The 27,155-nt window shown below is 42.4% G+C and overlaps 1 protein-coding gene across 1 annotated transcript; it reads right to left on the bottom strand.

Annotated features, from left to right (window-relative positions):
• Positions 1 to 3,897: 3,897 nt before the first annotated feature.
• Positions 3,898 to 27,051, bottom strand: casp8ap2 (caspase 8 associated protein 2). The gene is made up of 10 exons (XM_083934133.1): positions 26,767 to 27,051; positions 24,764 to 24,843; positions 23,021 to 23,095; positions 22,813 to 22,898; positions 18,569 to 18,643; positions 12,249 to 12,364; positions 9,684 to 12,037; positions 5,874 to 8,661; positions 4,956 to 5,055; positions 3,898 to 4,863 (listed from the first exon to the last, which is right to left on the bottom strand). Exons 2-10 carry the CDS (start codon positions 24,789 to 24,791, stop codon positions 4,801 to 4,803), a joined length of 5,685 nt encoding a protein of 1,894 aa, XP_083790259.1. The 5' UTR covers positions 24,792 to 24,843; positions 26,767 to 27,051; the 3' UTR covers positions 3,898 to 4,800.
• Between the last annotated feature and the right edge of the window lie 104 nt (positions 27,052 to 27,155).

Here is a 27,155-nt window from a genome sequence, read left to right as displayed (position 1 = left end):
CCCTATATTATCTTATGCTCCCTCTTACCTCAGCGCGTAGGAAAGGGAGGATAGTACTGTTGATGTGACCTTGAGCTAAAACAAAGCCTTTACACACTCTCCTCTTTCCACAGCTGTCGAACATGCATGCACACACACAAAGATGGGGTAGAGAGGGAAAGAGAAAAAAGAGACGCACATGGGAACAACACACATATAGACTTACAACAAACTATCTACCATACTGTCCGGAATCACCTCTTACTTTGCTCATGAGCTAACCAGAAACGTTGCTGTAATTCACCTCAAACAGACTCGAACTGTGAGACAACGTTTTCACATACCAGTACTACTAATCAGACTCGAACTGAAAAGAGAGCAGCTGATCAAACTGCTGGCCGGCCCTCGCACAGACTCTCACTGTACGTCAAAAAACAGAAAGACTCGAACTTCCTGCAGAGGAGGGTCCCGCACCCTCGTCTTCTAGGGCCCTAGTGGACGTCAACAAACAAACAAATGGACTTGAACCATTTGCGGAAGAGGGGCTGGCAACCCTCGTCCTCTGGACGTCAACCACCAAACAAATGGACTCGAACCATTTGCGGAAGAGGGACTCTCACTCATCCTCCAGACGTCCTCTAGACGTTAACAAACAAACAAATGGACTCAAACCATTTGCAAAGAGGTAGTGGCACCCTCGTCCTCTGGACGTCAACAAACAAAAAAATGGACTCAAACCATTTGCGGAGCAGGGACTTTCACCCTGTCCTAGACGTCACCAACAAAAAGAAACTCACCGGAGATTATTGAAGAGATCCTCCACTGAGTTCAGTAGGCACCAGCAGTGAGAGGACATGCCTGCTGTTGGACGTTAGGCCCCCACCTCTCAGCTGAATTTGTGGCGAGGTTGAGGAAGGAGCTTCACTCCACTGTGCACAGGGTCCACCGTCAGTCCTGTCCAGCCTGTGCCTCTCACTCCGGGTGCCCACCCAGGGATGCCAAATTGTTGTGGAAATAGATTCTTCAATAAAGATCAACAAACAGGATCAGCTTTTTCTCCGTGGTTTATTTTGCCAAAGCATTTTCCTCTGCAGATAAAAATACGTTCACCCCTGCATCCTCACAAGTTAGAGTCTAGCAGAGAATGACGATTTGCCAAATCTCGTACAGTCTTTTAGGGAGAGGGACAGGACGCGAATAGCCTTGGTTGGGTGACGTCTTTAGACCAAACAAAAACATGCCTTAGACATTACAATTCTGAACATTCTGAACCTCTCTCATCACAAGGTCTCTCACACAGGGTACAGATGCACAAATATGCCAATATATCATCATGAGTTAGTTATTTGCATTATCCATTAAGAATGTGAGACAGAGGAGACACTGAACTGTGTCTGACCTGACAAAACTATGAATATGAATCCAAAATTCCAAATTCCCACAACAACAGCCATGCACAAAATTTCAACCTTGTGTCAGTTTGTTTGTCCCTTTTCAACATGCACAGAACCAGCTCCAGCTCCATAAAGAAATGCGTTTCCCAGTATGGTGTGGAAGAACTGGAGAGGCCTGCACAGAGCCCTGACCTCAGCCCCATCCAACACCTTTGAGATGACCTGAGATCCAGACCTGATCACCCCTCATCAGTGTGTTGCTAATGCTCTTGCAATCTCTGCTGCCAGGAGGAGGCTTTAATAGCAGATGGAAGCCGGATCTCATGGCTCCGTTCCTTTCTGAGCGCCGTTCAAAAGAGCAGCGCATCGTTTTTTTGTTATACTTTCTTTAAGGGGTGGTGGTTACTATTGAACTATATTATCTGTGAATATGGATTGTACCTGCTTGTCATGCTTGTTTGGCGTGTTTTCAGTGTAACCTTCTGTGTCACTGTCACAGCCACAGGAGGAAGCGGGAGTGTTGCATGAGCATTAACCCAGCACTGTGGATCTAGCCCTGAGTTCCAATACCCATACTACCATATTATTGGTAAGCCAAAAAAGATTAGATGCCCAACTACATAATATGTCAAATGCATTAGACCAAAAATACCAAGATGTCCTAATACATCTGGTTAGATTTTTGAGTATGCAAGCCAGCATGCTATTCTGGCTATTCTGACCCATAACCCTTTGTGCAGCATATAAGTTAAAGGGGCAATGTAATGGAGAAGTAGTAAGTGTCAATTGTATGCATACTGCACACCAACAGTACATACTGTGTAAGGGCAGCTGCAGCACATACTAAAAGTAAAAAGACAATACAAAGAATGGCTCTTAAGTAGCCTGCAACTCGGTTCCTGATGTTCATACCAAAGAGCAGTTCAAAAGAACTGGATCGTTGGTGAATATAAGATCACTAGGATCAACTATCAGGCACTGGAAGAATACAGCGGTGGTAAGCAGCTAACTTCATTTACTCAAGGACACTTGAGAACAATTTTGAGGTACTTTGCTTTTTCTGACAGCAGTAGTTACTGGCTAAATTAGGCTAAAGATTTAAAATGTACATGAACTACATGGTACACTTACAGAATACAGTGCAGTCAAATCCTGTCTTTGGACTGTGGGAGGAAACCAGACAACCCGGAGAAAACCCACACTGACACGGCAAGGACATGCAAACTCCACACAGAAGGGCCCCAGCTGGGATTCGAACCAGGAACCCTCTCACTGACAGGCGACAGTGCTAACCACCACACAGCCATGTCACCCCTCTACAAGCATCTTGACAATAGGAAATCATATGCTAGAATGCTATTCATAGACTAAAGTTCAGCTTTTAACTCAATGTTCCCAACAAATCTTATTCACAAACTCAAATACCTCGGCCTCGACGATGCCATTTGCAAGTGGATTTTAAATTTTTTTACTTGCTGACCACAAAGGGTCAAAATCAAAGGTTCTGATGAGCTGCATGCTAGCACTGGCTCCTCGCAGGGATGCATTTTGAGCCTTGTTGTTCACACTGTATACTCAGGACCTTGTAGCATCTCATGACAGTAATGTGATAATAAAATATGCAGATGATACAACCATCATCAGGCTTATTAGCTCAAAAAATGAATCACATTATCGTGAGGAGGTGAAAAATGTAGTTAAATGGAGTAAAGAAAACAACTTGCTTCTGAACACATCAAAAACGAGTGAACTTTTGTCAAAATAGGAATCAGACGCCTATTAATATCAATGATTCTGAGGTGCAGATTGTTGAGGAATTTAAATTCTTGGGCGTGACTCTTTCTCATGACTTGAATTGGAGCTCAAACACCAGTACCATTGCTAAGAAAGAGAGACAGAGCCTCTTCTTCTTACACAAGCTCCATGGTTTAACTCAAAATGCGAAGATTCTTTTAAACTTTTATATTGCGTAATCGAGAGTGTCTTAACCAATTGTATCACTGTGTGGTTTGGAAATCTCACGCTGAAAGAAAAAAAGACTTTGAACAAAGTGGTTGGCTCAGCCAGCAGGACCATTGGCTGTATGTTTCCGCTCCTGGAGGCCATACATAAAGCCAGACTCTACAAAGGGCCACCCTGCCAGGGCTATCTTTGAAACGCTTCCTTCAGGGAAACGATATCGTTCTGTAAAATGTTCCACTGCTCGCGATTCAAACAGTTAGGGAAGGTTTTTTTTTCTAAGTGTCTGTTCCAACCGGGTTGTTTTAATGTTCTGCCGCCATGACTGATAACAGGACATTGGTCATTGAAATGTTTGCTGTATATTAGGTGATATGAGTCTACACTTTGAGCTTGCTGGAGTCTACGATCATGTACAGATGTGCCTAAGCTTCTCCGATCAGATTTGTTATTAAACTATTCACCTGGACCTTGAAGGATCGTCAATAGTAGTTTTCTTCATCAAATACCAAAGTTTTAATATGCTTATTCAAGCAAGGACTGAAAACGGACACCGGCATTAATAAATAAAACTTTATTTTCAGTAAAGAATTACACACAATATTCTATTCCATTCTGTTTAGTTTTAAATGAAAGGCGGAATCAAAGAAAAAGCCAACTTGGGCCCACTGATAAAAAGTTTAATTTGTATTCAGAGATAAATGTATTGTCCTGTACATGAATTGGACATGTACATTAAACTAAAATCTGCAATACCACATACAGAATTCAAATAGAATGGCCCAACCTAACACCTCCAGTCTTACTGGTGGGTGATGCTTCAAGTTGTTTCCATCTTCTACTTTTTTTAAGAACTAAAACTGTCACTTCATTTAGGATCATTTGAGCACACTTGCACTGGAACCGGGAAGTATCGTAGTCCAAAGACCGTTTTTACCAACAGTATGGAGGAAAAACATAAGTTTAGGATGTAAGATGAACTTGCAAAGTTATCTGCTTCTATAAGGACCAGACATCATATCCAGAGCCAATACTGAAATAGTCACTGAAGTGTGGATTTCTAAAAACCAAAATGTGCATCAAAAACAACACTGATGTTTTTTTACTGACATATCACATCGACCTATCTTGTCAGCTTAGCTTCTTATTCCTTATTTTTTTTACAATTTGAAGTCTTATCCAACACTGTGAACAGGTCCAGTTCAACAACCATAATAAAAATACCTTCACGCACAGTGACTGGACTTTTTACCGAGCTTGACTAAAAGGCTGCTCATATTTTATTGGCGAGACTATGCAGGACTCCAGATCTTGATAGAAAAAGTAGCCTATGTGGGGATCGCTTTCTCCCAGGGACTTGTAATGATTCAGCCACAAAGCGTTCATTTCTTTCAGCACTACCTAACATGAACAGCAGACGACTTGTCTGTGCCACAGTGTACCATCTGTAATATCACAGTCAGATAGATCAAGGGTCCATCTTCTCCTGCTTCTTAAAAAGTTTCATGAGCTGGTAAAATCTGTGAGCAATCTGAGAAAAGAGAATCAGTTAACAGTTATTGTATGCCACTCGCCTGTAAAGTGATATCATGTTACTACACAAAGGAGAAGAGATCCATTTACCTGTGCTGATGGCTTATGGAGTTTCTCTGACAAGGCAGAGAAAGTCTCACGTGAAGCACCTTTTGTCTTCAGGCCAATCAAAATAGATCGGTCTTCATCTCTGGTGGAAGCAGATTACAGATAAAGAGCGTTAATCCTTTTTTCACGTGACAAATCAAATTGTGTTGCTGCGGTTACCATCACTGTGTCTTTACATGTATACACATACACTTCTTGCAGTGCGTCCTACACAAATATGTAAGATAATCAAAGAGTGCCAACCATGTTAGTGTTATTTGGAATAAATTATAGGTCACAGCAAAACTTTTTAAGAAAAAACAAAAAAATTGTACCGCCTTTAATACATTTTAATTTCTTCATTAAGTTTCAATGCAAAAAGTTGAGCATTTCTGTAGAAGTTGCTGTAAGATAACTTGTAGCTACAAGTTGGTGGGCTGAGTTTACGGGTAGCTGGGGGGGGTTAGGGAAAAAGGCCTTTTTGGTCAATCACAGCTATCTTTTATCTGTTATTTCTTTATAGCAGACCGTCGTCATGTATAAGAGACCATTGCTAAGGATGCAGTTCAGGAAGACCGAAAGCCTGGGTAGACCAGTATGCCAACAGACTTTAACAGAACGGAGCATAAAACCTCTATCAGGTGCTGCATCTGCAGAATCTGAAAAAACATTTTAAACGGATGCATTTTTAAATCAAGAAAATAAATTGTAAAACAACATTTTATCTAACAGTGGATTTCTTTAGTAAGTAGTAGTATAAAAAGCTAGATAATGTAGAGCAAGCCGGATATTACAGCAAATGAAGCCAAGATGCTCTACATTATCCCTTACTAGGCAAAACAAATATCCTGACTCTGCTCTGAACTTAACACAGACATGGCATTCTTTCCATGCCAATCTTGGAAAGAACCAACTACTGACCTGGTCCATGCAATCACCACCTCGCCCTTCTTCCTGATGACATTCTTGGCGTAGAGATTGTTGGGGGACAGAGATGCTGGGGAAGATTTGGATTCAATACTGTCTTTCTTGCAGTTAGATGCCATCTCTTCTGAACTTTCCTCTGTGTTCTTTCTGAACCGTTTTGTCCTGGATTTCTGGTGCTTCTTCCGTTTTCTACCTTTGTCACAGTCACTTTGGCCTTTCTCTGGTGTGCTACTTACATTCTCTGGTATGGTGAGACTTGTCTCTGAAACCTCCATTTCATCTCTCTCAGAGTATGAAACATGTGACGCAATTATTTGGTTCCTTTGATCGGTTTCAGGGCTTTCAGCAGGGTGATGTAGACCGTTAACTAACACCACAGTTTCAGAGCAAATGATGATTTTCTGAGAAAAAAGAGCTTTTGAGGGACTTTGTTGAGTCATCATGGATTGTTCTCTGTGGTGTGCTGGACTTGCTGTGATATTTTCACTTCTGGTTGCCTGGCAGATGTGTCCAAATAAATTATCAGAGCATTGAACACTGGTGTCTGAAGGAGCAGTTTTAGGCTGTTTTTTCAGAGACTCTGATGGTTTCTGAGAATCAACAGAAAAGCAGACTTTGGAGGTATTTTGTTGACTTGACAAATCTTTTTTGTGGGATGGATCTTCTGTTAGTGTTAAGCTCTCATCTTGAGTAAGTTGAGCATCAGTGGCAGCCTGACAGACCCCGGACAGACTGCTCTCCGACGGTACAGTATTTGAAGAAGGACCATTCTGCGAGTTGTCTGACAAAGCAGATATTTCTTGACTGTCTTTAGTTTTCACATCATCTTCTCTATGTCCCTGGTCTTCCTCTGTTAGTGTTCTATTTGAGGTGTCATCAGCAGTGAGCGTAGTGTCTGCGCGGGCTGCCTGACGAATCTTCACAATGAAATGATCGTTGGACTTCTCCATCACTAGCGCCTGCATGGGTAGGTCAGGCTTGAACACAAAAGGCGTGGCAAGTGCTTCGCTGCTGCTGGAGCCACAGCTGGAGATGTCGGTGTCAAGGGCCAGGTGAATGTCCTGCTCTGAAGCGTCTTCCCCATCCAGCAGAGCGTCCTCACTTATGTGAGCACTGAGGACGCTGTCTGGAGTGGACATGAGGTGCGTGCTCGACGGATGTAGGAAGCTGAGGTGGCTGTCGGACTTGAGAGGTGATGGAATGGTAAGGGAGACTGCCAGATCTTCAGCTAGAATAGAATATGACTTCTGTGAAGATGAGCTGGACTGTAGCATTGCTCGATTATATGATGGAACTTCTAACAAGCAACTTTCATCAAATAAGGCTGGATTTAGCGGGATCTGATCTTTGGATTGTGGAGACGACATTTTGTGAGGTGAAATGCTAGACCACGGCGTGCTAAGTTTTGAGGGTGTATCAAATTTCATCGGGGTCAGCAGTTTGGACGGAGGGTTAAACTTAGTTGGAGTGGGGATGCTAATGAGTCTCTCTCCATCCTTTCTTGGTGTACTGAGGGACCATGCTGTGTGGTCTCCAGTGACTGCATTGGTTTCTAGTAAGTCGGATCCTTGCAGGAGACACTTAAAGATTTCTCCCATTTGAGTGTCTCTCACCAGTTTGAATGTTAAACTGGAGGCTTGCTGTTCTGTGAGAAGCTCAAAGTCAGTTTTGTCAAGCACAGAGACATTTTGAGAGACAACCAAAGAAGATATGTTACTTTTCTCTGGAGTTAAAGGAATATTTTTTGGAGGAAGGCAGTTGGACATGGTTTGTGTATTTGGGCAACTTCCTGGATGGGGGTCAACATTCCTGTCTTTTTCCACGTGTGTGATTCTGATATCTTTTCCTCTGCTTCCAAGGCCTGTCTTATAAGGTACCACAGCACATGGCTTGATTTGATTCAGGCTGGTTGAAGCCGAATGTGCTTCCTTTTGTTCGCACTGTGGCTTCTTTGCAGGAGGCTGACTAGATAACCCTTTATTTCCTCTGGGCCTACGGTCTTCCCCTTGAGCTCTTGTTGGTTTGCAAAGGCTCTTCAGTATCATGTAAATGTCTTTGAACAAGAAGTCAACTTGGACATCTACAAAGTCCCACAACCTTTGCTTCAGGTCGACTGCTTGCTGTTCAAAGATGCGTTTCACAATACCATTATTTGATACTTTGTTAAAGACAGGTGTTATCAATTTCTTCATCTTGGATTTCAGCTCTCCTGCCTGACTGCATATTTGACCAAAATGAGCGCCGTCCACAAATTCTAACAAAGATTCCTGGAAGTTGTCCATCACACCATAGAAGCTCTTCCTTGGAAAGGTTTTATGAAGCTTCATGTACTTTTTTCGCATCTCAGTATGAACCACCTTGAATGTCTCCATTACGTCCTCTATAGTAGAAAAAGAGGCTTTGGTTGCTGCGGGACAAACGGTTTTAAAACGACTCTTTGGACTTCCTGTCGATACACCTGCTGTTTCAATAGTTTCTTGTGATGCAACACATCTTTCTTTAGATTTCCTGTTAAACATAGACTTAGGACTTGGTTTATTTCTGACTGGTCGTTCTAACTTGGCCCTCTTGGTTGCAGGCAGAGGAGAACCTGCGGCTGCCTCATCACTTTCGCTTAAAATTTCCCCATCCTCCAGTTCAGTGTCAGAGAGACTTGGTGGCAAGTCCGATACCTTGTCCACCACGTTGTGTGTGTCATGGTTTGCAGGAGAACCGGGATATTTGTTTTCCTTGTTTACATCCAGCTTTTTTGAGCTGTTATCAACAGCTGTGCTGGTGAAATCTGGACAAGAAAGAGAAAGCAAAGACATTTATATAGACATTTAGCATCATGACTAAAATATCTTATTATTACAAGATCCCTACCTGGTAAAAGATCTGCATCTTATATTTATGAGGTGTGGTAATCTTAACGTAGTGACTAACTGTTACTGCCAGTTGAGAAGCCAATATTTGATGACAGTAACTGGTTAGGACTTAATTTGTTCTCTGCATGTATTACCTCTTGGTTCAAGGTATTGGGATATACTGAGGTCAGTTACATAATGTAGTCTAGCATACTACTTAAAACTTGGTGTCTGTTTGCTCCCTTTCGAAACATTGTTACCAGACAGCACAGCCCCACCTCCCCCCTAACTTTACCCAACCTAACCTATCTAACGTCATTCTCACCATGGTCATTGCTGTACGTTCTTTTAATCTGCCAGTCTTTTATACTCATTTGGAAATAAAAACATGTGCACTGACAAACAAGCAGTTATGAGTGACCCGTATCACTCAGGGCCCAGTGATAATTTTGACAGCCACTTTAAAATTTAGTCAGTCTTTTAGATGAAAATGCAAATGACATTTGTCATTTGCATTTTCACACTATTATCAATACTTTTTTTGGACTGGTTTTCTTCAACATTAGTTCAAAATATTTTAAATTCATTGAATGTCTGGTCATCATATTAAGTGCTAATAAAGGTAAAAATGCCTATATTTAATTCATTACTTATTTTCATAAGCCAAAACATATTATTGATAAAATAAATGAAAAGTCTCTTCATGAATAAAACAATAACGTTTACTGCTTTGTTCTGGATTACGGCACTCGCTCTCCTTATTCATTGTATTTCTTACTCGACCCCGTCTCTCTCTCCGTCTCTTTCTCGTAAGCTCATTGAGCCTGCGTCCATAACTGCTAGTTGTGACCAGAAGGTAACAGGCTTGTAAAATGACTAGCAACAACAGACGCTCTATTCCTCTGGATGTATGTGCATGTAAGATTTTATGTAAGGGTTTTAATGAGGCCAACTTTACCTTTCTGAAGGCTCTTGACATGACCTGGCTTGCCATGAACATGGAGATGACTTCTCTTGGTTATCCGTATTGGGCTCCTCAGAGGGCTTATGGCATCAGGGATTCTCTTCAGATTGCTCAGTGTGTACATCATAGAGTCTTCGTCGTGAAGTAATGGCATAGAACTGGAAGGCTCAGTGTTATTCTCACGACTCTTTCTAGGAGTGAAGTTCTTCTTTGGTGTGAAAGTTAGGTCACTACGCTTATCTGGCAGTGCCATCTCCCCTGTTGTACTACTGACTTTGGACACTGCGATACAGCCAGTGGAAGGGCTAGGCTCAGTTAAGATGCTACTGCTGTCATTGGTGTCTTCATTTGTCTGTGTTAAAACATAAATAGCCTCAGCGAGACTCAGTCCTTCTTGTGGAAGTGATTCCAAGCTTATTGTACTGGATACAGCATCTGCATCTTTAGAACCATCTTGCGTAGGACAAGCATCTTTCTTCTTCTGGAAGGAAGCAGGAAGTACTTGCTGAAAGTCGTGAGGTAGACAAATGGGAGAAATTTGCTGACTTTCATGGCTGGCCTTTTGAGGAACATCTTCAGTTACAGGATTTTCCCTTGAGGTTAAAGCAGCTGCATCTCCATTGACTGAATCTGCAGGGAGATGTTTATGTACTGTAGTTTTAGGATTTCTACACTTCTGTTCGATACTTGAATCAAGCCTAACAGGGTCTGTAATAGCAACACACTGATCAGTTTTATCTCCAGGATTTACTTTTTGTGAAGAATTGTCTGTGTGTTTTTCAGAAATTATTTGAGATGGGTCACTGGCACTATCTGTAGCCTCCAAAGGTCCACAATCACCTACCTGGCTGTGTGAGGCAAGCTTGGTTTTGTCCTCATGAGTTCTTGAACTGTCTGCTTCTTTTAGAGAACTAATCTCTAGGGATATTGTGGTTAGATGCAGAGCCATCTGATTTTTCACGGTAGCTGGACATTGCCTATGAATGGAGGAACTTTGGTCTGAATTGTCTTGAAGTTGCTTTTCAGCTGCAGGCGTTTCACTCTGGTTTTTGTCCTTTTCGTGGACATCATTACACATCGCATGTGTCTTTTCAGCGTTTGGCGTTTTGGGGATATCAGAAGATTGCTCTGCAACATCTTCCAACCCTGCTTCTAATTCACTGCTGTTTACTTCATCAATCACACACATGTCCTCAATGTTAGACAGTGAATTGTCCTCGTCTGGTACCTTGTCCACTGGTGCAACCTGGCTGGCATCGGGGGGCAACACTGGCTTCTTAATAGGTGAAAGGGTGAGATTCAAAGTTTCCATGAAACACAGTTTCCTGTTTGGACTATTTTCCTCCACAGAGCTTTTGTCAGTGATATTTGTTTTTTCGGGTGATCTTTTTAGGGCCTCATGTGTCTTATCTGGTCTTTCCTTACTAGTGACATCCACTGTACCCTGGTCTGATTCTTTTGATCCTGTTTTTTTGTGCTCTCTGCTTGTCTCCGCCAGAGTGCTTCTCTTATGCCTTTTGCTGATTTCATCTTCCCGTCGTCTATCCTCCTTCCTTTGATAATCCTTTGACAGTCTATTTCCTTCCCTCTCTTTAGAGAACTCAGAGCGCTGGTTTGAAGAGGACTTTTTCTGGCCCTTTTCCCTTCTGACAAGTCCATCACTAGTCTTGTCTTTTCTATGATCTCGACTGTGGCCTTCTTTAGAGCCTGATGTGGACATTTTGACTGTATCTTGTCTCCGTTCTCGACTTCTCTTCTCTTTTTTTTCCTCAGAGGAAACTGCACTATGAAAAATCTCCAACGGAGGGCTTTTAGCCCCATCTGATCTATGGTGTCCCTCAACATTTAGGTAGTTCCTGCTTTTACATGATCTTGACTCATATCTTTTTCCTGTGTCTTTGTCTGCATTGTGAGACCTGCTCCTCTCATCGGCATAACATTCCTTGTTTGGATCTGAACCACTTCCATGTCTCCTATCTGTTGATTCAGATTTTTGACTTGGACATCTTTCCTCTCTGTGTTTGGACTTGTGTTTGTCTGAGTCACTTAGTCGGTTCGATGAACTGCTGCTGGATTTCCTGCTGGATCCACTGGGTTTATAGGTGGAACTATTGCTTTCTTTCCTTGAGGGTTGAGGAGGATTATCCTCCCTGGGAGGTAAAGCCACCAGCAGAGGCGGAAGAGGGGGAGGAGGACTGGATGGTGGAGGGGGAGGCAGCAGCGCAAGACCGGAGGGTGGTGGAGCAGGTGGCCTACTCATGGAGCAACCTGCGGAGGTCCGACTGGAGGAATTTTGTTTGCGACGATTATTAATGTGAGATTGTTGATGATAGCTACCTTTGTGTGACCTGGGGAAAACAACATTACAATTGATTAATCATTTAACATCCCATCCAATCAGTAGAGGTAGCTTTGTCTACATACCAGTGGTTAGGTAATCATAAATAGGATGGAGTATTTCATAAATTACATTGACTTTTAACCATACCACAAGTAAGTTACTGTTAAACAGATAATACAGTCATAATGAGCCACCGGTTCATTAAAAAAAACACTTACTGTTGGTTTAACCTCTGAATCTCATCATCTTTTCGTGTCACCTCCAGTCTAGCTGTTTGTAGAAGTGCAGAAATATTCATTTTGAGACGGGAGTTCTCAGAGTTCAGCCCAGTATTCTGGAGAGAGGGAGAGGGAGAGAAATAATTCTAGATACTAAAATAACAGAAATGTTAATGTTTTTTGTATGGACTAAGTTGTTTTTGACTGTAGGTCACAATTTGATAGACAAAATTAAAACAACACTGAATGTGACAAAATTATCTTCAGTTTTATTTACACACGCCTTTGAACAGCTGTTTTTATCTCATATAGTGTATTTGATCTATGTTAATTTTTTCATTTACTTTACTTTGATAGTTTTGAAAAAAAATTTTTTTTAATTTTCATAAATAAGCCTTTGAAACTGAAAAAATGGTGTGAGAGAGCAGTCCTGTATGCATATGTATTAAGTGTATTAAGGTGAATGGCAGAGCATATTACATTAAAACAAATGAAGTAGCGAATTAATTGTGTCAGTATTTATATCTTCAGATTGACCAGGGGGCAGAGGATTCTACCTGTGAACGAATGAGAGCCAGTCTGGGAGTGATGGAACCAGGGAGTGATGGAACCAGGAACCAGGTACTGCCTTAGCAACATTCTGAACCAATCACAACAACTCAATGACTTTGTTGCGCTATAAATTCTTTGTGAGGAGGGCTCTCTCAGTGCTCTTTTTGCCTCCCTGGCTGCAGCGACAACTTGGCTAAAAGCCAGGATGTCTGCAGCTTCTGACCCCAGAGAGAGCCCCTGGCCAGGCTGAAGATTATGTGCTCTTTTTATAATTAACTTTTTAAACTTCAAGAAGTACTCTAGCTTTCCTTGAGTAGAACATGACAGCGGCCGCCTAAACACACCCCTGCCGCCTTAACTAACGTTGGTGGTATGGAGATGCTGATGCCTTTATCTCATGTCATTTAGATTATTGTAATGCCCTGCCCTCTGGTCTTCCCAAAAAGAACATGTACAATTTACAATTACTACAGAACTCAGCCGCACACATGCTGACGAGGGAAAGAGGGCGGGAGCACATTACATCAGTTTTTAAATTGCTGCATTGACTCCCCGTGTGCTTCAGGATCAATTGTAAGGTTCTGTTACTAGTTTTTAAATGTCTTAATGGTCTCGGGCCTTCTTATTTATCTGCAATACTTTTACCCTATCAACCCCCGCGGACCCCGAGGTCCTCCGGTGCTAGTCTTTTAACCATACCACAAGTAAGGGCCAAAACAAATGGGGAGGCGGTTTACAGTTATTGTATGGCCCCCGATTGTAGAACAGCCTGCCAGAGAACCTCAGGGCCGCAGAGAATGTTGATGTTTTTTAAAAGAGGCTCAAGACCCACCTTTTTAATCAGGCTTTTAACTGACCTGTTTGATTCTTTCTCATTCCTTTTATGCTTGTTATATACTGTATATTTTTTAATTATTTTCAGCTCATATTCCTTTTATCTTATTTTACCGTCTTTATTCCCTCCTAGTTTCTCATCTTTTTTATCTTATTTTACAGTTTTAGCCCCTCAGGTTTCCCAGTGTTTACTCCAGGGGGCCGACCACACCAGGAGTTGTCTCTGGTCCACCGTTGGGGGTGCTGGCCTGTGGACGGCCCTGGCCAGGGTGGCTTGAGAGCTCTACAGCATGGTGTGGAGCCACAACCTGTGGCGGCGGCCCCTGCAGCCATGGACCATGATTCCTCTCAGTGTGCGCGGCCCCCAAAGGTAGATTATTCCTCACCTCAGAGCCTAGCCATGTCTCCACAGCAGCTGCTAGTGTATGTGTGTGCGTGAGTGTTTATGTCTTTATGTATCTCTGTGTGTATATTTGTGGGGTTGGGAGGTTTGGGTTGTAGTTTGCAGGGTTTTAACTTTATCAACATGAACTCCAAATTGCAAATAATAAAGGATTAGCTGATTTTATGAACCGAACATTTTAAGCAGCTATAAAGCTCAGCAACTTAAGTTTAAATGTTTTAATTAATAAAAAGAAATATCGGGACAGATTATATGACAACAAACACAATATAAAAGGAACTTGGGATACACTTAATAGCTTAATTAAACAAGGACGTTCAGAGTCAACACACCCTGAATATTTCATTGATAAAAATGGAAAGAACTACGACATGAATAATATTGTGAATAATTTCAATAACTTTGTTGTAAGCATTGGCCCAGAATGGGCTGCTGAAGTTCCAGACTATGGAGTAGATAAAGGTAATATGACTGTTAATCAGAATCCGCTGTCACTCTTCCTCGCAGCCACAAACGAGCAGGAAGTGATAGATGCTGTGCTTAAATCTAAAAGTAAGTCATCTACTGATTGTCATGGCATTGAAATGCTTTAGGTCAAGAAAGTTGTTTACAATATTGCTAGACCCCTTGCTTATACTTGTAATTTATCATTTCAGTCTGGTTGTTTTCCTGATAAAATGAAATCTGCCAAGGTTATACCTTTATTCAAAAGTGGTGATAAACACAGTTTCACAAATTATAGGCCAATCTCTCTACTTCCCCAATTTTCAAAGATTATTGAGAAACTTTTTAACAGTCGACTGGAGAAGTTTCTTGAGAAACATGGAATAATAAACGAAAGCAAATATGGCTTTCGGAATGACAGAACCACCTCAATGGCAATTATAGATGCAATTGAAGAAATTACTACCTCCTTAGAGAAGAAAAGATTTTCCGTCGGCATCTTTATTGACCTCAAGAAGGCTTTTGATACACTGGATCATACAATCCGACTTGACAAACTTGGCCAATATGGAGTGTGAGGTGTGGCTGGCGATTGGTTGAAAAGCTATATAATGAGTAGGACAGAGTATGTTCAAATGGGGCAGCATACATCAGAACAATTGCTCATCACATGTGGTGTTCCTCAAGGGTCTATTTTGGGGCCTAAACTATTCAACCTGTATATAAATGATATTTTTAATGCATCCAAAATTCTGAAGCTTATACTTTTTGCAGACGACACAAGCATTTTCTATAGCAACACAAATTATGATGAGCTTGTAGATACGGTGAATAAGGAAATGAGCATAATTGAAAGATGGATGGATGGTCTTTAAACTTGAACATAACCAAAGCAATGTTTTTGTTAGCATTGCGAGTAGTTCCGATTCCAAAATAATCATTGACGGTGTCCCAATTGACACTGTGAATGAAATTAAATTCTTAGGAGTTATATTTGTTAATAAATTGTCTTGGAAGTCTCATGTCAAGCAAATAAAAACTAAAGTTGCCAAAAGCATTTCAATTATGAACAAAGTGAAGCCATATTTGGATTACACTGCTCTCTGTACTTTATACTGCTCGTTGGTACTTCCTTACTTAATGTACTGTGTGGAAGTATGGGGCAATACTTACCAGTGCACACTAATCCCTTTGATTATGTTACAGAAGCGAGCAGTGCGGATGGTTCATAAAGCTGGTTTTCTTGAGCATACTCATCATCTTTTCTGTCAGTTGCAATTGATGAAGCTTGATGATTTGGTTAAGTATACCACAATGATATTTCTTTACAAAAGCATTTGTTAATTCATTGCCGCCTGACCTGCAACAACTCTTTGAAAAAAAGAGATAATGCTGACAACTTGAGGGGTTATGGAAACTTTGTTCTACCAAAGATCCGAACTACTCGCAAAGGCTTTTGTGTGTCGGTACGAGGTGTGAAGCTATGGAATATGCTGGGTATCCAGCTCAAGCAATGCCAAAGCATCAACAAATCTAAATTGCTATGCAAACGCTTTATTTGGTCACAATGGGCCTCATTTATCAATCTTGCGTGAAAACGGGCGCAGATCTGAGCGCAGAATTGGTCATAGGAAAGGACCCACGTGGGATTTATGAAACATTCGTATCTGACCAATCTCAGCGTACGAATGAGCGGGCCTTGATAAATGCGGCGGCTGAATTCGATCATCATTAACATGTTACGCCCTTAAATATTCCTGGTTCAAAGGCCTCGCCCACTGAGGTCAAACACGGAGAGGAGAAACGCTGGTACGAAAAGAAACACACAGATCGGCATCCTGACATCCGAGATGGAGCAAAATAAAGATAAAAACGCTGTATGGAAAAGAATAAACGGAGGCAGACAACCCGAAGCAGCGCTCCACTGAGACCCGTGTGCGCAGTGTTGGACAGGTGTTGTGCCGTATTCAGCACCCCTGCCGTGAAATGCACCCCCTCGCATTATAGGTGATATTCTGGATCAGAAGGCTGTTGTTTCCACCTATAGAATGCATGAAAAACTGGGATTATATTTAGGAAACGCTAAGTCAAATACATTCAACTTGCTCAAAAGATCTATTGAATTAATTTTGTAATTATGTCTGCAGTATATTTCCACAGAACATACGACAAGGTGTTGTTTTGTGTTCGCTATTATCCAAGTTTGTGATTTTAAATACTTTAAAATAGTTTAAAGACTGTAAGTAACCAATGTTCTGATCGTTGTGGGTTACCTATATGTAAACTACTCCTATAGGTGGAAACAACAGCCTTCTGAACCAGAATATCACCTATAATGCGAGGGGGTGCATTTCATGGCAGGGGTGCTGAATACGGCACAACACCTGCGCTCTTGCTCTGTAGCGGGGATGGCCAGCGGGGTTATTAAGTATTCCGTTAGATACCTTTGTCACCTAGAAGAACCTTACCAGGATGTTAATCATCTGATACCTTGTTTGATTTAATGCAATTTATCAAGGGTAGCCACTTACCGAGGAGATGACTTTGGCTCTGCAGTGCGTCTTGCTGCAGCCGCGCGCCAACATATTCATTAATTAATTCAATGTCGGGGTCGCGGGGGGCTGGAGCCGAGCTGTTTTAAAATATAAAAGAATCGTGCCCCCCCCATGGCCACCACGTTTAAAAGCGATGGATGGTGCCTGCAGACGCACATGAGTACAATCAATTGCTCCAACCACAATTTTTTTTTTATTCGTTTTAAGAATCCATTTTGATCTATTCTAATGACAGCTGAGGCATGTTAATTATTTTCAGCCAGATTTTGCTGTGCTGCACCACAAATGCACAGGCTCAAATTTGCGCACACGATCTCAGACCTGACGTGAGATTTGATCGTAGCTCCCGCGCACGTCCAAATTGATAAATGCCGGAGTTTGCGTGGAAATTGTCGTACGCACGTTTTTCTGCCGTACGTAAGTTTGATAAATGAGGGCCACTGTGTGCAGAGACAGATCCTTGTCCTGTTCAGAACTGAACTGGAGACCAACTCGAGCTGCAGTGTTAAACTGATTCCTCATTGAGAGTTTTCTCATAATCCTGCCCTCTCGTGCACTTTTTTTGTATAATGTTTCCCATCAGACACAGATAAACTGAAGTGCACTCTGGACCAGTTCTCCTCTGTCCACACAACATGCTCCTCAGCAAAGGCAAGTCTAGCCTTTTGATTCTTTCTGCTGATGAGAGGTTTGATCACTGCAGAGTCGGCTTTCAGTCCAAAAAGTCTAAAATGACGAGTAACTGTGTGCAGAGACCGATCCTTGTCCTGTTCAGCACTGAACTGGAGACCAACTCCAGCTGCAGTGTTGAACTGATTCCCATTGAGAGTCTTCTCACAATCCTGTCCTCTCGTGCACTTGTTTTACGTGGACGACCGGCCTTTTTGAGGGACTTAAATTAATCTGTGTCCTCTCTCTGATGGCTGAGAGGGTCATCCCTTTGGCCTTCATCTGGACAACCTGCTGTCTCATGGTTTCAGACTCCTTAGAGCAGCTTGCCATCTTGCAAAATAACCAGAAGAGCTGCCAGATAAATAGGGTGTGTCCAACAATGAAGTCAATTGATCTCCAGTGAATATCGTTATCAGAATATGAGATTTTGGTCATATTGCCCAGCCCTATGACCCAATATCATATATTTGTCTCAAGGAGCTTTGTATGTATGACACCCTTTGTCCTTAGACCTTTGCTTCCAAATAAGGAAAACTCTCCAAAAAAGCTTAAAACTGGGGGAAAATTGCAACTGAGGAGGGATCTCTATCATCTATCTATCTATCATTTTCCATTTCAGCATTAGATACATTTTGTCATTATAGCTAATCTCTACAGCTGAGGAAAAAGACTCTCCACAAAATCAATTTAAACTCAATATGGGAAATGGCAGTTAGCAAACAACTACTAAAATGGAATATCAGTAAAGGTAAATATAATAATTATCTTTTAAATGTTTTAATTTTGAATGAAGCTTCACCATATCAAGCATTTTAAACTCTTTTTTTAATCAGCTGAAAAATAAGGAAAATAAAACAAACCTGCTTTTCCATCTGCTCCACTCTTCGACGCAGCTCTTTAATTTGGTTTTGAGCGGCTTGGAATCTGGTTTTCAACTGGAGACACAAAAAAAAAGAAACTGAAATGTTTGTGTATGTGATATAATTGACAGCAACACTCTGCATCTCAGGGCCCGACACACGAAGACGTATTTTCCTGAAACATTTTTAGTAGCAATTAGGCCGACCATCCACGCGCAGCCGGCGTTATTGGAGCCTGAAAACGGTCTTTTTTTTTGTAACCAGGTACCAGAGTGGGAATATTTAAGAACGCCCCCGTGGCGTTGTTGTCTGGACGGCGAAGGAGCATACTTTGCCGTCATCTCCCCATCTCCAACCCCTAACCCCCGTGGTGTCACATTACAACAACAGTGCTGCTGCGTGAGAGGAGAGAGACTTTACTGGACTGGACTCTGCGCCACATGCATGGGAATTAATAAGCCCAACCACAGGTTTCTGTGAACTGGGAACTTCTGGAGGAGGCCTCTGTCAGAGAGATCTTCAACTCACACCTCCGGCGGAGCTTTTCTGGCATCCCTGTGGAGGTTGGGGGCATTGAACCGGAGTGGGCAATGTTCAAAGCTTCCATTTCGAAGCTGTAGCGGTGAGCTGTGGCCTCAAGGTCTTAGGTGCCTCGAGGGACGGTAACCCTCGAACGGTGGACACCGGTGGTCAGGGAAGCTGTCCGACTGAAGAAGGAAGCCTTCCGGAATATGTTATCCCAGAAGACTCCAGAGGCAGTTGCAAGGTACCGACAGGCCAGAAGGACTGCAGCCTCTGCTGTGTCAGAGGCAAAGCAGTGGGTGTGGGAGGAGTTCGGAGAAGTCATGAAGAAGGACTTTCAGGCGGCACCAAGGTGCTTCTAGAAAACCATTCGACATCTCAGGAGGGGGAAACGGGGAACCGTCCAAGCTGTTTACCGTAAGGACAGGACTCTGGTGACCTCAGCCGATGAGGTAGTAGTAGTAGGAAGGAGCACTTTGAGGAACTCTAACTCACACACCCTCTTTTGTAGAGGCAGAGCTGGAGGCTGATGGGGAATCATTGTCAATATCCCTGGCGGAAGTCACTGAGGTAGTCAAACATTTCCACAGTGGCAAAGCCCCAGGGATTGATGAGATTCGTCCAGAAATGCTGAAAGCTTTGGGTTTGGAGGGGCTGTCTTGGTTGACACATCTCTTCAACATTGCATGGAAGTCTGGGACAGTGCCAAGGGAGTGGCAGACTGGGGTGGTGGTTCCTCTGTTTAAAAAGGGGGACCAGAGGGTGTGTGCCAATTACAGGGGTATCACACTACTCAGCCTCCCTGGTAAAGTCTACTCCAAGGTGCTGGAAAGGTGGGCTCGTCCTATAGTTGAACCTCAGATTGAAGAGGAACAATGCGGATTCCGTCCTGGACGTGGAACAATGGACCAGCTCTTTACTCTCACAAGGATCCTGGAGGGGACCTGGGAGTATGCCATCCGGTTTACATGTGTTTTGTGGATCTGGAGAAGGCATATGATTGGGTCCCTTGGGAGACACTGTGGGAGGTTCTGCGGGAGTATGGGGTGAGGGGGTCACTTCTGTGGGTCATCCAATCTCTGTACACCCAAAGTGAGAGCTGTGTCTGGATCCTCGGCAGTAAGTCGGATTTGTTCCCGGTGGGGGTTGGCCTCCGCCAGGGGTGCGCTTTATAACCAATCCTGTTCGTTATTTTCATTGACAGGATATCGAGGCGTAGTCGTGGTGGGGAGGGGTTGCAGTTCAGTGGGCTGTGGTCCCGATGGCATCGTCGGTCAGTGACCTTCAGCACTCACTGGATCGGTTTGCAGCCGAGTGTGAAACGGCTGGGATGAGGATCAGCACCTCTAAATCTGAGGCCATGGCTCTCAGCAGGAAACCGGTGGATTGCTTACTCCAGGTAGGGAATGAGTCCTTACCCCAAGTGAAGGGGTTTAAGTACCTCGGGATCATGTTCACGAGTTAGGGGACGATGGAACGTGAGTTTGGCCGGAGAATTGGAGCAGCGGGGGCGGTGTTGCAGTCACCCTACCGCACCGGCCGGAAGGCAAAGCTCTCGATCTACCGGTCAATCTTTGTTCCTACCCTCACCTATGGTCATGAAAGCTGCGTCATGACCGAAAGAATGAGGTTTTCTCAGGAGGGTGGCTGGAGTCTCCCTTAGAGATAGGGTGAGAAGTTCAGCCATCCGTGAGGAACTCGGAGTAGAGCCACTGCTCCTTTGCGTTGAAAGGAGCCAGTTGAGGTGGTTCGGGCACCCTGGGTGCCTCCCTGGGGAGGTGTTCCAGGCCCGTCCAGCTTGGAGGAGGCCTCGGGGAAGACCCAGGACTAGGTTGAGAGATTATATCTCCACACTGGCTTGGGAACGCCTTGGGATCCCCCAGTTAAAGCTGGTTAATGTGGTCCAGGAAAGGGGAGTTTGGGGTCCCCTGCTAAAGCTGCTGCCCCTGCGACCTGACCCCGAATAAGCGGTTGAAGATGAGAGATGAAGTTAACCCTGTACTTGACAATTGACACCAGACTGCTGGTTAGAGGGAAATCTCTGGAAGCCGTTTTTTTTTCACTCCAGGCACCTCACACATCACTTTGAAACCAAACAATACTGTCAGACACAACATTTGCATTTGTAAAATGCAGCCCCTCATATGTTGGTCCAGCAAGGGTCATGATGCAGAGGACTCTACTGGAAAAAACTCTCCTTGGCTCACCTTTTGCAACACAATTCAATGTCATCCAGAAAATTGCTTTGTTGGCCAATCAAACATTACTGAGTGTTACATAATCAAAATTATTTGAGCCAACCTCATCCTTTTGCATAATCATTAGATTCCACAATGGAGGACATTTAAAGCCAATGTTAGAAATATGACGGTAAATTGAATTAGGTGTGTTTTCATGAGCTAGGTTGAGGCAAATAAAGTAGTTCCAATGTCAGGAGAAAAAAAACTTCAAATTCATGACATGGAAACAAAGAGCTGTTCGGAAGGTTTAGCTCATATGAGATCATATGTGTTGCTTTCGAAACAAGATGTTGACTGAGAAGTGCAGATAAAGGGTCCCTTGATTTATAACAGAGATTAGGGTTGCAGCAGTGCCATGGTATAAAAGTTGATGGTTACCATACCATGTACATTTGCCATTACATCTAGGAGTATTAAAAAATGTATACATTTTTACTATAAATGCAACTGCAAAAGGTCAGAGGACACATGCAACCCTAACCCTAACCCTTCTAAGAGCAGATGGTTGCCCACATGAGACCACAGACTGGAACTGAAAGAGACCTTTTCTTCGCCCCCCCTGTGTCAATATAGCTTGTATATACAGTATATACTGTATAAGATAATATAGCACAGTCCTTGAAAACACAACGGTTAAAATGAAACATTTTCCAAACCCTCAAGACTTTGGACGAACCTTGTAACCATTTTGATCCATGTTCCCTTTCAAGCACATTTGAGACCAAAACTAGAATTACTGCTTTGTAGTTGTCTGCCTCTGCCAACCAGTGAAGTTGCAGTTTATCGCTTGATAGTTTTATTCTATTAGACATTTGTGTGAAATGTTGTCATAATTAGTGTGGAATTTCTTGGGTTATGGCCAAAAATGTGTTTTGTAAGGTCACAGTGACCTTGACCTCTGACCTCCACAATCTAATCAATTAACCTTGAGTCCAAGTTCCCTCCAGGGATTCCTGAGATATCACATTCAAAAGAATTGGACGGATGGACGGACAACCCGGAAAAAAAATACCTCTCACTACAGCTGTCACCAACACGGAAGCAGGAACATTAATTATTCCTAAGTTGTTCTATGGCAGAGGTCACCTCGCCTAAAATAAATGATCTTCATGGAAAAGAGCAGAGGCACTATTCCACACAGGATAAACTAATGGCTATTGATCAGACAACTGTCTACTAACTGGAGTGATTAATGAAATTAAATGTGTCAGTGTGAGTGACATCTAAACTATTTCCTGAGGGGAACCCTTGGACAAATAGCGTGCAATAGGGTCCGTAGCAACCCTGTACTTACTAATCCATGTTTGCCTGTTTACATCATGGCTGTGCAATGTCAAACCTGAAAAAATCCAGGGAACAAAGCTGCAGAGCCCAGCAGAAAACAGTAAACACAGGCGCAGCTCAAGCCTCACCTATAGTATGAAAGGTCTATTATAACAGGTCAACAGAGAGAAAGGATGCATGGAACATATAGTAACTCACCTCCAAGTATGAGGATTCTCTGCTCTGCTGTTCCTCTGTGACAATTTCTTCATAAAGATCCATTGAGCCCTTTGGAGATGACTTCTCTGTAAAAAAACAAAAACAAAATCAGAACAAATAATATAATTCTGTTCTGGAATATTGTCCCAATATGAAATACTGCGAATATTGCAGAACAAAGACAGACTATTTCAAAATGGACTTTTACCTGCATAGCAGCTAAAACTGATATCCAGGCCATCATAGATATCCACAGAACCTTCACCACCATCAGGTACCAACACTGTGGACATTACATGTGTATTATAAATGATACAGTGATCAAAATTAGAGAACAAAGTATTAATTCTTGATTTATTCTGAATCATCCATCCATAATTTGATAGAATATCACGTGTGGCTATATCACTGCTGTACGAGCATGTTTTTTAAATAACCTAGGCACTCCAACAAAAACCTTTATTTTGTAAAAAAAAAAACAGTGAGCAAAATAAGAGAACACTTTCAGATCCCTCCCAGTTATTGGTGTTAATCTGGCATCTGGTGACAATTGACTTCATTGTTGGACACACCCTATTTATCTGCAGCTCTCCTGGTTACTTTGCAAGATGGCAGCTGCTCTAAGGAGACTGAAACGCTGACAAAGCAGGTTGTCCAGATGAATGCCAAAGGGATGACCCTCTCAGCCATCAGAGAGAGGTTGAGTGTTCACACTCTGTGATTTCAAGAATATTGAAACTTTACAAGGACACGGATTCATTTAAGTCCCTCAAAAAGGCCGGTCGTCCACGTAAAACAAGTGCACAAGAGGACAGGATTATGAGACGACTCTCAATGGGGAATCAGTTAAGCACTGCAGCTGGAGTTGGTCTCCAGTTCAGTGCTGAACAGGGCAAGGATCTGTCTCTGCACACAGTGTCTAATCGTTTAAGACTTTTGGACTAAAAGCCCACTCTGCAGTGACCAAACCTCTCATCAGCAGAAATAATCAAAAGGCTGCACTCGCCTTTGCTGAGGAGCATGTTGTGTGGACAGAGGAGAATTGGTCCAGAGTGACTTCAGTGATGATAGAATGTTCAATTTATTTGGGTCTGATGGGAAACATTAAGGAGTTTAGAATTAATTAGGACTTGGGAAAGACTGAACCCGAAGTGTGTAAAGAAGTCAGTTACATTTAGAGGAGGAAGTGTCCTGGTTTGGGGTATGTTTTCTGCAGCAGTTGGGCCTCTTTTACAGCTACACGGCAGGGTGAATGCAAATGTTTATGTGAACCTCCCTCAGCAACATGCAATACCTTCACTGCAATTGTTTCCCAATCAGCTGCAATTCTCATGCAAGACAATGCCCCCTGTCACACTACAAAACAGGTTAAACAGTTCCTTGAAGTTAAAAACTGTGTGAGAAACTAGTGATGTCCTGTGGGTGCAGATGTGCTGAAGTCATTGATTGTTCCTGATTGGCTAAACCATTTTTTGCAGACCCTGAAATCCCTCTGCCATGGAGTGGAGCTAGGCGGAATCATCTGGCGACAGTCAGGTTAATTATATAGTGCATTAGTTTTACCCATAGAATTAAGGTATTGTTGGAATTAAAATAAGTGTGCTGGGTAGCAAAGACATGTATGTTTACTTGAAAAAACTTCCCCACACCAAACACTAAAAAAATAAAATAAAATGATTTTATCTTTAGAAATTAAATATATTTTGGGGACAATTGTAATGTTTTTTTCTCAGATGAATTTCAGTTTTGTACATGCAATAATTTTGTGACTGAGAATTGGAGTGAAACCACTTCTAGAGCCATTGGTAGAGAAACCTACACCATAAATGATAGGCTAAAATAACCATATATAGTAAATCATATTATATATATAATTATAATGATAAGAAATACAGAAATACCAAAAATAAAAAAATGTGATTGTGTGTGTTAATGTAATGCTCTAACTTACGACCAGAAGTATCAGTGGTGTTCTCCATTCTTCCAAGTATGTCTGTGGTTCAGTTTCTTGAGGAGTTCCTGATTGCAATGCTAGAGAAAAATCTGTAGTTATTACAAGTCTACAATATCAGCCAGAACACACTAAACACATGTTGAAGATCAACCTAGAACACCTGGCTGATGGAGACACCGAAGACAACAATGAATAAGGAATTAATGAATCCCCAATTGATTCTCGAGTTGATATAGCAATCTTAGGGGTCATTCCACCAATTTTTCACGGGCAGTCAAGAACTAGTCATGGACAGTACTTTGAGACTACGTTTTGACAAAGGGCTTGGGTTCTAAACTAGAGTTGTGGAGTTTGAAAGATTGTAGGTTGTACTGCTTGCATAATGTGAGATTTGGACTTTGATTTTGGACACTTTAATAAATCTGTCTCATGTGTGTCACTCAACGTAATATAAGTACAATACTAATTAACTGGAGTACACCTCTAAGACTGGTTAAACTTCCCTACTGCAGTCCACATTCCTTGGGCTGATTTATTTTCCTCCTTTTATTACAGTAAACTGGATATCTTTGAGTTGTGGACAAAACAAGAGTAGGCATGCTTTATGGTAATATTTTTATCAGTTAGTACTTTGATTTTGTATTCAATGTGCTCTGTTTGTCAAAAATAGATATCTGTTTGGTTGTTCAATCACTTAATGTCTCACTTGATTTACCCCCAGAAAATGCACTATACTGTGTCATAATTTACATCCATAATGCAATATACAAGCATAGAGGATTTATCCATATTGCCCACTCCTACAGATAATTCACAATTATCAATGTACTCAAGTGTTTGGATAATACTTTTCCAGATACTCTGAGATTCTCTCCTCTGCATGTATCATTCATGTCTCATCAATGCATGTTACTAATTCAACATCTTCCCCGGAGTTGTTTGTGCTTTTTCGTCTCGCAGGTTTCTGCTGATCGTGGTGGTGCCTGCTGCCGTGGTCCTGCATTACGCTTCCTGCTACTATTATAATCTGTCACCTTAGCTGTGCTTGTTTCTACTGTTCTGCTGTAATAACTGAAATAACATATAAGTCATATTCACATTACTATAGATATTATTATAGTTACTGGAAGTGTGTCTTTCTCTGCCTTTGTGTCTCTCTGTCCATCTTTTCTCTCTCCTTTTCTTCCTCCCCAACCGGTTAAGACAGATGGCAGTCCTCCACAGAGCTGGGTCTGTCTGACGCTCCTGCCTGTAATAGGGAAGGTTTTCGTTGCCACCGTACTCTACGGGGGAATTGTTGGGTCTATGTAAATCATAAATAAGTCATAGAGTGTGGTCTTTACCTAGTTTGTAAAGTGTCCTGAGATAACTTTTGTTTGGCACTATAAATAAAATTGAATTGAATTGAAGTGTACCATTAGCATGTGTTAGCATGATTACCATAGTGGGCTACTCTAGCTAGACCTCTTTTGTTCCCCAACTGTCCAAACAAAGACGACAGCAAAGAACAAAGCCACTCAACAACATGGCTAGGCAAAAAGAAAGTAAGAGGTAGTATACTGTTGAGTTTGATCATAATGTTAATCTCCTCCTGCCTCAATGTTGCTTCAGTTGGAACGTTCTGTCCCTGCCTGCCCTCAATCTGAAATGTGGCCCAGCTCAGGCTCAGTTAACATTAGTATTGCATTAACAACTAGCGTTATTACCGACCTGTTCTAAATGTCACGCGACTTTAAGTTCTCCTGAAATCCACACTTGAATCAGATCCAACATAAAAGACAGAATGGACTATAAATACTTCGTATTGATGTTAATACATAAGCTCGGGTGTGTTATTGGCTGCATGTTGAACTTCACTGCTGCCGATGTAACGTTCATGTCGGACTGAAGCTAACCGCAGGAAGTGCTCAGTGTGTAAGTTAGAGATGCTAATGTGAACGCTATGCGCCAGCCAGAGATTAATAAAAATATAACTACAGTAAGATAACTGGTTGACTCACTTGTTTGCGTACTGTTGTGTCCTCCTGTTGTTTACAACTGTAATGTCGCGCCAAGACTGGACTGCACAGGAAGTAACTACATTTTCCCGCGGTCCGTCACTGCCGTGGGCGGTGTTATCACAGCTCCTCGGTGTCGACAGAGATTAAAACAGGGGTCAAACCCCAAAGAACATCAACTGTCCAGTGACTCCGAGTTCGCCAGGGGTTCACAGTTCCTCACAGCCAACTGGCAGAAAGGAAAGCGTTCAGTAACAGCAGATAAGGCAGTGAGTGAAAGTTGTACCACTCGCGGGGAGAGCTACGCTGTGCTCGCGTCGCTGTCCCACGCGTCATCACAGCGCGACGTGCTGGAGGGTGCCCCCAACCCGACCCGGAAGGATTTGTGTCTC

This window comes from Echiichthys vipera (assembly GCF_963691815.1).
Source record: "Echiichthys vipera genome assembly, chromosome: 19".
Lineage (NCBI taxonomy): Eukaryota > Metazoa > Chordata > Actinopteri > Perciformes > Trachinidae > Echiichthys > Echiichthys vipera.
Note: the sequence above shows the minus strand (reverse complement) of the source record. Positions and strands in the feature narration are given on the sequence as shown.

What these genes read in the sequence shown, in the direction of transcription:
- casp8ap2 (XM_083934133.1), bottom strand. Translation starts at nt 24,791, where the DNA reads ATGGAGAACACCACTGATACTTCTGGTC. An exon ending in CACCACTGATACTTCTGGTC is followed by an intron (nt 23,096 to 24,763) that starts GTAAGTTAGAGC and finishes TAATGTCCACAG; the next exon opens with TGTTGGTACCTGATGGTGGT. An exon ending in TCCATAAGCCATCAGCACAG is followed by an intron (nt 4,864 to 4,955) that starts GTAAATGGATCT and finishes CTCTTTTCTCAG; the next exon opens with ATTGCTCACAGATTTTACCA.